At 32.5% G+C, this 12315-nt stretch overlaps 1 protein-coding gene across 1 annotated transcript in view; it reads right to left on the bottom strand.

Moving 5' to 3' along the window:
- Positions 1-12315, bottom strand: part of WASL (WASP like actin nucleation promoting factor) — a 69572-nt gene that overhangs the window by 21746 nt on the left and 35511 nt on the right. Inside the window, exons 5-8 of the mRNA XM_031455292.2 lie at positions 9527-9550; positions 3062-3230; positions 2005-2047; positions 803-956 (exon numbers count right to left, since the gene is read on the bottom strand). Coding sequence (XP_031311152.1) covers positions 803-956; positions 2005-2047; positions 3062-3230; positions 9527-9550 — 390 coding nt within the window. The remainder of the gene's footprint in view (positions 1-802; positions 957-2004; positions 2048-3061; positions 3231-9526; positions 9551-12315) is intronic.

The raw sequence follows: 12315 nt of genomic DNA, 5'->3' as shown, positions 1-12315 counted from the left end.
GTTTACTAAATATATGAATGAATGAGTGAATAAATGACTGAATGAATAGCAGCAATGAAGAATCTAATACAGGGAAGTCAAATACTTGATTTAAAATGACGGTTAAATTCTTCAGAAGAATGCTTTGATGAACTGTAGCTTTTGTTCTGCTACACTGTCTATCATGAGTATGCAAAAACTAGGAAGAAGTAAAGTGGCCTCAAATGAATAAGGCAGCACAGAGAGAACTGTCATATTGGAAAATTCAGAATGACTGTATTTGCATTTTATTGTGATAATTATTAAGATACAACCAAAAAACAAGGTGACTTAAATAAAATATCAGATCTTAAAAGGTTCCAAGTTGTTTGTGCTCAGTATCAAATGATCAATTTTATACTTCAGCCAAGAAAAAAGGTTTGTATTTCAAAATAAATAGAAAGATTTTCATTATTTCTATTCTGAAAATGCTTATACGTTACAAGATTAGTGATTATATTTATATTACTACTTCTGAATTAAAATAAAAATAACTTTAATGTGATCTCTACGATTCCGTAAGTAAAATATTAAGCAACTATAAAAAGATATTTTATGAATTTTCATGAATTTAATGTAAGACTTTTTAATAAGCAAAATCTTGTCAAGTGTTTTTAGTCATACCCAAATAATATAAAACATAGTACACGGTGCCAAACTAGTTATCCATAAATTTGAACATTCTGCTTAAGGAAGGTTCACATGAGTGTGTGTAGCTGTCTTCCATGAAACTGACCTCAAAAGGTTCAAAGAAAAATATAGATCAGAATTCCTAAAAAGTTACCTTGCCTTCGTAGTTCATTTTTAACAGCTTCAACACCTCCTGTTTTTTCAATGAAGTCATATATAACTTTTGATGTTTCTCTGTCTTTAAGTTGTGCCTCTGAGATTCCACACATATCAAAAAGATTCTTCAATTCTGGATCCAAATTATTCAGCTACAACAGATAAAATAATTGCTAACGATAAAAATTACGCCAATTTTTTACAACAGCATGATAAAATTTTATTCTCACGTGTATGCCCTTTATGAAATCATTTTAAGTTTATAAAATTTTTAATACAGATTATTGATATGCTAAATAAACTTTCATTTAAAAAACAGAAAAGAACAAAGAACAGATTTTAATATTTTATCTCATTTGTGTTTCCTATCTTTAAAAATAGGGTATCTCATTTAGATTTTTACTAAACCCTTCATGATTCAAATATCTCTAATGCTCACCTATTCCACTATGTCCTAAGTAAAATTTAGGTATAATCACAAATAACCACAGAAAAATGTAAATCAATTTGAAAATTTGAGATCAAAGACCTCTTTATAACCCAAGCACCCTGTACAGTGTCCAACCTAAAGAGGCACTCAAAAATACTGTGGTGCTAACACTGTAGTTGTAACAAAAATAACCAAAAGAATTTTTGACCCCAATCACAAATAATACTTCTTTTCAAAATTACTTTTCTAAACCTGGATTATCAGTCAAATGTTAAATACCTATTATTTGGGTAACTAAAATAGAGAAAATATTAGAAACACTTATTTTTGCCAGCAGTTTCACTTTGCTCACAATACTGTACATTAATGAATGATGAAATTTCCCCCAAAAGTAACAGAATAAAAAGATCTAGATAATTCAACACCTGGACATTCAGAATTTTATTATAGTACTTTCCAGTAATTAAGCATATATTCTCCAGAAATGATCATTTAGTAGAAATAATCTTCTTCTCCTGGTTTTCAAAACACAAAGGTTTTACGTTACAGTAGATAAAGCCGAAGAGTTCAAAAGATTTCTCTTTACAGACTTAGCCGTCTGATAGAACAATACTATGATTTTAAACCTCAGTGGAATATGCACCTAAATACAAGCACATTCAAATAAACACTAGAATTCACAAAAATGAACAAAAGTAAAAATCTAAAGACAGGTCATGACATCCCACATACTTAGAGTAATAATGCTTATAGCTTGAAAAGATACTTACATCAAAGCCAGTATTAGGATCCCAACCAACATGTCCAATGTGCCTAAAGCAGTAGATTAAAAAAATGCATAAATGACATTAAAAATATAATATATATGAAATCCAATTCACCCAGTGAATTTCTGGCCTGAACTAATAGTTCTCATAGACATAATCATTTTCAGGAAAAAAAGTAGAAGTAGTCAAAAGACCAAAATCCTACCCTGGCTCTGCCACTCATTGAGTTTTAACATTTTGGCACAATCTTTCTGAGCATCCATTTCCTTAAATGACAAACTAGCATAAGGACACAAGCATTATATATATGAGAGAATAGGAATTCTGTAATGAAGTAGTGAAATAATGCATAAGAGAATTCTTGAAATATGTCCAATAAATACCAAAGGTTTGATGCCCACTCTAAACTCTGTGTCTTCCAAAAATTCCTATGTTGAGACCTAACCCTCAATGGGATGGTACTTGGAGATGAGGATCTGGGAGGTAATTAGGTCATGAGGGTGGATTCCTCAAGAATGGGATTGGTGCCCTTAAAAAAGAGGCTGCTGGGAGCTGTCTCGCCTACTTTCAACATGTAAGGACACAGAGTAGATGGCTGTCTACAAACCAAGAAGTGGGACCTCACAAGACACCCAGTGTGGCCTGCCTCTTCCCAGCCTCCAGAACTGTGAGAAATAAATTCTGTTGTTTCTAAGCTACCCAGCCTACAATATTCTGTTAGCAGCCTAAACAGACTAAGACAGTGCCTCTAGGCAATTTACAAATACCATTTATATACATAGGACAAAGTGAGAATCATTTTCAAGCCCAATAATAAGTTGAAAAAACAACTTTATCTGATTTTTCTTTTCTGATGGGTGGGAAAGTAAATAAACTAAAACTCACAGAAAGTCTACTGAGCAATAGCCTTTAAAAAAAATCTGTAGCTAAAAAGGTATGCAAGTGATAAATATAAGGGTTTTCCCAAAAAGAAAATAAAATTTTGTAACAATTTTAAAAATCAAGAACAGAAATGAGTAAATGAAAAATAAAGATAAGAATAACAAAAGAACTGTCGTACTGGAAATTACTTGGTGTTCCAATATCTGCCTTAGTTAATCTCTTCTTTTTAGCTTTTCCTTTCTTCTTTTCTTTGGTATGGGAGAGGTTGTTGAGTTGTGAACCATAAAATCTATTTGTTGTGATTTCTGGATTTTTTATGTCAACTGTTGCCATGGGTAGATTAGGACCTGCAAATAAAGTGAAAGTAATACGAAAGGGAATTAATTTAAGATAATAATTATTACAATTATAATTTACAATTGAAATATCTTTTTCTGCAAGGCCACTTCAATACTATAAATTATTTAAATTTTAAACTTGCATGTTAATTTTTTATAAATAGTAAACTTTAAATTTCTAAATTTCAAGTCTATAATAAATTCTTAAACACATTAGCATAAATAACATTATTTCAAAGCGAACTTGTATTTCTACATTAAATCTCAAAAAGAATATGAATTTTTAGCAAGAATTTAAATTTAATTGATCTGATCCCTTACATTTTGACAATAATAGCCTTATATCCAACACATTACTCATTACTAATGTGCTATATGTTATAAAAGAAAATAAAAGAAAAAAAGCATCTAAAAACCTAACAAAGAAATCTAGTCTTACTTCTTTGTTTCAACTTTATTAGTCTAGAGGAAAAAAATACTTACACAATTATTATTATTATCATTTTTTCTAAAACTACCATATTTAAGTCTAGTAATATTTCCCCCAATATATATATATACTTTGGCTATCAGAAGCATAGAGCTCAAAAATTTAAGATAGGAAAATTCTCAAAACATTTTATCTTCCACAAGGATCAACCGTAAAAAGATCTCAGGCATCTTCAGATATTATTAGTGATACTAAATGTAGCACAAAAATCTGTTTTATAATTTACAAAACTATTCTTGGTCTTAGAAGTATGAAAGTCTAAACAAAATGTATTCATGTTAAAATTTTCTTATAAAATTAACCAGACGTCAACATGTGTTCCTTAGAGATTCCATTTTAATATATGATTCTCTGACAAAAACCTCCTTTTAGGCCAAATTCCTTTGGGATGATTAAATTAATGACAAGTTTTTAAATGTCGTATAAAATACAATCACTGTTGTGCAGAAAAACAATTAATATAACAGGCTTGAGACTGCTATCTTTAGAAAGGCCTGCTTGCAAGGCTAGCCCTTAGCTGGCATCTGGATCTAGGATTTTGAGAAAGTTCCTATCACTCTCTGATAAGATAGGCTCACTGTGTCTCAACTAATTGTGCTAACAATGTGGCTTATGCTGAATTCCTGCTTTTCTTCGCCTAGAATCTTGGTATATGCCAGACAGAGGATGTCCACGTGACTAGTCCCCAGTAAATCCTAGGCACTGAACTGCTCCTTTGGACAGCATTTCACATATGTTGCAACATTCATTACTGGAGAAACGAACCACATCTCCTGTGACTCCAACGAGAGAATGCTCCTGGAAGTTTGCGTGTGGCTCCCACTGGACTTAACCCCATGTGTCTTTTCCTTTTATCAATTTTGTTTTATATCCTGTCACTGCAATAAATCTTTGCCATATATGCTCAGTCCTATGAGTCCTTCTAGAAAATCACCAACCGTAGGGGTGGTGTAGGGAATCCCCAATACAATCATAGAATGGCAGATAGAAATCCCAAGAAATTATAGGCTAATATGTATTAGGTGATCACTAAAAGCCACGTTGACTGTAATTCTTCAATTTCTTGTACTGAAAACCTCAAATGTATCCTATTCATTAAAGTTATCTGAAATAAAATTGTTTACCTCCATGGGTAAATTACATATAACCCATTTTCTCTCTCTCAACTCTACTATAAAAGATGAAATTATGAAAGAGCTAAAATTATGAATGCCATGTGCCAGTTTATTAGACAATGTGGAAACAATGTGGAAAAATGCACATTTTTAATATCACCAAAATTCAGCTATTTTCCCTCAATAATCAAAGTTCACTTACATAAGTATAATATGTAAATGTCTAAAATTCTATTTATAATTTCATACAAAATTCCATGGGGAGTTGATCACATTGGCAAGAAATAAAAATTCTTCCTGGAGAAAAACGGAAGCTAGTGAAAAATACAGATAAAACTGTTAAAAGCTGATTTAGTATCAAGAAATAATCTGAAAATAATTGGATCAAAAATTAAAGGTTAGTTAAGCAACACAGAAGGCTTATTAAATAGTAGATAAAGACCTGGATTTTCAAATTCATTCAGATACAAGTTTTCAGAATTCACTGTAGTTTCACAAAATAAGGGACTTATTAAAAATACCCAGAACTCAAGTGTTAAAGGATTGAATTGGGGTCATTCTAATAGCTTCAGACTCATTAGTGACCTGTTTTTACTTCTCATTTTTCTCTTTCTGCTTACTCTCTTCTTATAATTTATCATTACCAATCATTATCAGCAACACCATCCACAATAGGATGCTGCAAATTACTATTTACTCTCCTATCTTTATACTTAACACAATTTAAGAACTCACTTAAGACATATTTAGGTGTATCAGAGTTAGGCACTCTGTACATGTTATCCTTTCCGAAATAGGTGTCCAAATAGTAATAAGGGAACAATGAGATTACCATGAAAAAATAACAAAAACTTAACTGTAATTTGTTTTTAAGAAAAAACAGAAATAAAAACATGTTTATGCTGCTTTACTTTATAAAAGTAACCTATTACACTATGGATGTTCTAAATGGTACAGAGTTGGTAAAGTTAACTTTAACAGTTTAATTTATCCAAGCCAGTGGATTCCTTTCTGGGAAATAATAAAGTTTTTGTAAGCCTGATTTATAACTCACTAGAAAAAATAACCAAGCCATCTCTGAAGAAAGTTCAAAGACGAAGAGGACAGCGATAAAATATAAGTGATATGAAGAATGAATATCAAAGTTTAACTCATACTGTAGTCAGACTGCGTTTCCCTTCCTTTCTCTACCCAAAAATCAGGGGTGGATATATTGCTATGCAACTGCCAAAATAGTTTATAAAGCTGTGGCATTAGCTACTTAGTGTCTTACAAATGAATTTTATCAGTATTAGTTAAAACATTATTGAATTAAGTCTATACAGAAAAATGCAGATTACAGAGATGTACCGAAAATTGGTATTAACTGGGAAATTAAGAGAGTTTTTCTGCATCTTTCACTTTATAAAAACTAAGGTCAAGAAGAGTCAGGTGATCTGTCTAAAGTCACACAATTAGTGACAAATGCAAAGGGAACTCTGCTATCTAGGATCCTAGTTCACTACTCTATTAACTAATATACTTTTTACATAAAAGTCAAACGACAAGGTGATTAATAATGCTAACTATTCAAATGTTACTGTATTTTATTTCTTTACCAATTTATCAATTCTCTCAATTTGTAGTCCAACAATTCATCCATCATTCAATAAATATTTACTAACAACTTTTAAGATTTAGAAAAAACTTTTTTTACACATTCAAGAGATTATGTATTTGGCTATTTCAGTGGACAATAGTCATTTACTTTAAAGATGTTAGGAAATAAATTTAAAATAATATTTTAAAGTCCAATTAATTATCTGTTTCAAAAGTGACACACTAAAAAAAGGGATAACTTGTATAAGGCATAGAGCCATTTTTTAATAAAGTTTATGAAGGATTTGGTAAGAGATACTCAAATCATTTCTAGTAAAATTTAATTATTCCATTTAGAAAATTACACTCATCTAAGAACATGTACTAAGTAAATATATAATGAAGGGGGCTGTTCTTCTTCAAAAAACAGTCAAATGACAAATAACTTTCTTCTGATTAAGGACAACTGTCACAGAAGAGGTTTTTTTAATATTCTCACTGAACAGCATTTCTAGCTAATTTTAAAACTGAAAGAACAAACTAGAGCCTTCCCTTTAATTACATAAAAAGCAGAGAGCTCTCACCAAGGTAAAATAGTTGAGAAACAGGTGGCCTAGAGGCCTCTGATGTCAAGCAGTCATGAAGCTGAGAACAAATTATTGGAAAGCGTCTAAGCTAAAAGGTGAGACTGACCAATAAAGAAAAAAAAAAGAAAAATGTACGGATTAGGAGTTAGTGAGGAAGACACTAAATTGCATATCAGGAATACATGTTGCTTCTACATAAAGTGTCTTTTTAATAGTTACAATTTGAAAAGATCTGCTAAACTGACAATCTAAATGAGGGTCTGGGACAAAGCACCTGCATGGACACTGCAAGGCAGTTAAGGTGTCCGTTGCCACCTAGTGGCAGTGCAACAAATGCAGAAATGTAACATGCCACTTCCTAAACAGTGGTCTCCACGCTGGGGACAGAAAGGCAACCAACTGCATGACAGGAAAAAATATTAAAATTTCTACTAATAATTATTTTATGTATATTTTATAAATAATTAAGTATGCAAATATTGGCAACACATGCTATATAATTTTGTAATTTAATGATACCATTTTTTAAGTCTCTATTTATTTAATGAAAAAAGTTAGGGACCACTGTACCAAAGGGTTAAAACGATAGATCTAAAGTCTTAAAATCAAAAGCAATCTCAAAGAATTTAATTTATGAGTTTAATTATGAGTATCTCTCTTACTAGGGGTAATAAACTTGAGAGACAACACTATCACATAAAGAATATCCAAATTTTATCCATTGTGCCTCTACAGAAATATATTTTATATGTAATGAGAAGATTTTTTAAAATCCCATGAAATATTTATATCCTTAACTCTAATTATATTATTTGTACAACATCCACACTTTAAAATCTCAAGTTATTTTCCCCAAAGATGCTACCACTAGGAAGCCTTCTGCACTGGTACCCAATATATGCTCACAGGATGCAAAATAGTTTAATAAATCAAAAAGATTAAAATGTTGAGCACACAACAAAGGAAATAAAATCTAATGCCACACTAAAGTCTCACAGATGAAGGACTTCTGACTCACCTGTTTCTGCTTCTTTTGCAGTTGCCACATATTAGCTGCATACCTCATGGCATGTTACTTACCTTCTCTAGGTCTTAGTTTCTCCTTTAAGATATCTTGACATGGCACAGTGGTTGGTTAAGGGGCCAGGCCCTAGAGTTAGATCACTTCAGACTGATTCCTACTCCACTACTTCCTAGTTTTGTGACCTTAAGCAAGTTACCTATCTGCGCTCATCTGGTCAACTATAAAGTAGGGATAATTGCAGCTACTTCAATTATCAAAAAGCTGGACAGCACCTGGCAGGTAGTAAATGACCATTAAATAGTAGCTGCTATTATCACTGTCATTGTCTTCATCATGATAACTAATATTTATTAAGCACCATGCCAAACACTTGAATGACTTCATTTATCTCTATAGCAGTCCTATAATGTAAGTATTAAAAATATCCATTTAAAAGAGAAAGTCAAAGTATACAATGCTTGGCACATGGTAAACACTACTGAAGGTAATCAGACTTTTTTTTTAATTATAATAAGGTAAATAATTAAAATTTAATACAGCAATATTTGGTTCATGTTTTTGTATGAGGAAAACAAATTTAAGGACAAAATCAGAAAGCAATATATTTGTTTTAAAAAAAAAAACCGAAAAAATAAATACCAACAATCACCAGTAGCTGTCATATATTAAGAACTCTGTATTAGACTGTTTCCCTAAGTAATCATTCTAAATTCTGATGAGAGAATTTGAGACGCTTTTAAAAAGCAGCAGCAGCTATATTCCCCATTATAAGAAAGGCTCCTGGAGCAATGGCTCTTCACTATCATAGGGTCAGGGATACTATTTACACGTGATGAAAGCCATGGACCCTCTCTCCCCAGAGTAAAGAACATATATACTTCTAAAATGTAGCACACAATTTCAGCGAGGGTTTATGGGATCTAGAATGAGACTCTCTGCTCTAGAGATCTGGGACTTTGTCCTTCGTATCTTTGTATTCTGCTTTTATTCTTTGGTATAAATATATATTTTTAAAATAAATGAATTCACAATGTTTCAAGCGTTCATTATCAAATTAAGGAGGATTATGTATAGCTACTATTTGTTTAAACACACCAGATTAGTAAGTGCCATGGGGCTAGTTTCCTATTTCCAGTGTGAAATAATCTTTTGAAATAAGAAAGATACATACGAAAGTAGGAAACGAACAACTGTACTAGACAAAATTTACCACCTTTCAGGAAGACATTAAGACCAGGTTGTACAATTTCTAAACTTAATCAATTGTGAATACAGAATTAAGATGTAAGTAATAGTGATCTTCATCCTACAGATTCCCTCATCCTAGAAAAAAGCCAAAGAATAGTACATTTATATGTCCTACCTGTTATTTATTTTAAAATAAAATACAATAAACTACAGTATTTGATCACAGATATTTAAATACCGGGTATTAATGTATGACACATGTTTCTACAAGGATTAAATTATAATCTAAAATCTTTTTGATCAATAATTATCAAAGAGCTTACCATTTGGGGGGTCTCGTCTTTTCTCTGTTAGGAAATAAATTAAAAGAACATTATTAGACATATGTAATACAAAAATAAACATAAAAATTAACTCTTCTAAACTGTCTTATTCCTTAGTCGATATATAAGTGGTTAAGAAAAGTTTCTCTGAGGAATCGACATTTGAGCAGACATTTGAATAAAATAAGAGAGAGGCCCTAAGGAGAGAACAGCATGAAGGAGCACCATAATACTGAACTATAGTGAGCCAAAGGAACAGTGGAAGGAGAGAAGTCAGAAGGAGAACCAGGGAACTGAATCGTGGGTCCCACAGGTCATGGGTTAAGGTAGAGTGTATTCTATATATGATACGGGTTTTAAATAGCGCAAGTGACATGATCTAATCTTTCAAAGTCTTGCCTGGTTCCTATGTGGAAAAGAGACAGTAGGGGGCATACAGTGACAGCAGGGAGACAAGTGAGAGAGTTAGGGTAGTCCAGATGACAGATATTGACAGATGATGGTGGCTTGGATTAGGGTGGCAGCAACAGAAGTGGTAAGAAATAAATCCAGGACATGCAAAGGCAGAGACAACAGAACTCACCAATAGGGTACATGAGACACCACAGTGAGTCAGAGTGACAAGGTGGAGACAATGCCTTTTACCGGGATGGGGATGACTAGGAAAGGAACACATCTAACTGGGGCTGGGAAACATGGATCAAGTTCTGTTCAGAAATATTAGGTCTGAAGGCTATTCTGACACCCAAATGGAGCACACAAGTCTAAAGGTCAGGGGAGAGGCCAACAGTGTAAATAAGACTTTGGGAGTTAGCAGCGTATAGACAGTATTCAAAGCTATGGGACTGAATGAAAGCACAAAGGTAATGAGAATACCGAGATGTCTGAGCACCGGGGCAGACCAAAATAACACTGAAAAGCTATAGTCAATTAGGTAGGAGTTATTCCAGGAGAACTTCTATTAATCCTTTGCATTCATACTCTTACATACCAGGTTTGACACAATTTTGGTTTCAACGAAGTTCAAAAGTGGTTGAAGAATTTTAAACAAATAAAATTTCCACAGATTTTTCTAACACAAAGTTTTCCAAAAGCTGAAGACAAATACCCATAAATAATGATATAATAAAATAATTACTTTATAAACAGCCATAAACTAAAATTAGTAAGATTTAACTGAGGGACAAAGAGAATATAAATGTGTTACTCCATCTGGTGGTCTGATGAAGTAATTTTCTGAAATATTTGATGTAAGCAAGTCCTATCTATGTCAATGAATGTCAAACCTCTGATTTCCAAGGTGATGCCATCTCTGCATCCAGAGAGGAAATACTTCTTAAATTGGTGGTGGCACAAAAATGGAAATATTCTGAGATAAATGTAAAGTTCAAAGTATAAGTTCTAAAAAGCAATTATTTAGAAACATGACACTATCCTGGCTTGAGAGCCATTTATATAAAAAAAAAAAAGAGAGAAGATTTAGTTCAACGAAGAAGAACAGAAGCTAACGGTGTGACGTACTTGCTAGAAACATTAGCAGAACAGCATTTAATCAAACCAGGGGACGTTTTTAGTATCTACTAAAACTGGTCATACAACTTTTGAAGTACAGTGTTCCAAACTAAACACCATATTTGAAGCTGGACCATTTCTTCAAATCTGGACCACCTGAAGACATAAAAATCTATAGTGGATTCAGTGCATAGCATACAGGATGATGAATCTATAAATCACATCATGTAAGGAATAAGAAACTGGAACTAGTTAAACTAAAGAAGTGAAGACCTAAGGAGGACATGATAGATGGCTTCCAACATTTAATGTCTAATGGAGGGAAAAGAAAACAAATTCTTTGTTGCTCCAAAAGTTAGATTCCATACACCTAAGTTAAAGAGAGGCAAAGTTGGAAGTTGATCATATTTATTCCTCAGCATTAAATCCTTTCCTAGCATGGAATCAAGTGGTAAACACTCTCTGCCCCCAAAAGAAGTAACAAAAGATAATAGGCTCCTAGTAATTCTCCTATTCACTCATTACAAGGGGGGATATAACAAGATGGCAGTAAGTGAGGCAACAACTTAGTTCGTTTTATTTTCATTTTCACATTACCTTCCTCTGAGAAACCCGTTAAAATAACAAGAAACATGTATAAAATGGAATACATGCTTTTATATTTCTGCTTTCCAGATCCAGTGTCTTCCTTTTCCATGACTTATTACCTTCTATTGGTAAAACATATCCTTGAATACAGTGATTTTCAAACTGGGATAACATGTATATATGGATGTACAGAAATAGTTTTCAAGGAGTAGTACATGGGCTTGGCTAGTTTTAAGGGGATCTATTTGCTGATCTCAACCCCCATAAGTTACGTCTCCTAAAAGTGATCTGCTTAAGAAGATGATTTTGGAGAAGTTCACCTTTCCTAATCACCCTCTCCCACTTTACAACAGAAAGGCCTGGTGCATCGCTGTCAGATAGTTCTACACCAATTAATTTAAAGCTCTACACTATCCTATATCATTCTCTAATTGTTTTATATGTATTAGGTCTCATGCATTAAACTAAATATCTTCTGGTTTTATAATATCGAACATCAGGGACAGAACAGAGACAAGGCAATGTTTACAGATCTTGTTTGCAACTTTGCTTATCTGCCTCTAGGCCTGCCTAAAATCTTTGTTCACAACTACAAAATACTTTTTAAAATGTAAGTTACAAATAATGCTATAAAATGCAAATTTAAAAGTCATTATATATAAAATGTTATCAACAAAAAAGCTTATTGG

This window comes from Camelus dromedarius, chromosome 7 (assembly GCF_036321535.1).
Source record: "Camelus dromedarius isolate mCamDro1 chromosome 7, mCamDro1.pat, whole genome shotgun sequence".
Classification (NCBI taxonomy): domain Eukaryota; kingdom Metazoa; phylum Chordata; class Mammalia; order Artiodactyla; family Camelidae; genus Camelus; species Camelus dromedarius.
The sequence above is the reverse complement of the archived record's forward strand: the minus strand, read 5'-3'. Positions and strand labels throughout refer to the sequence as shown.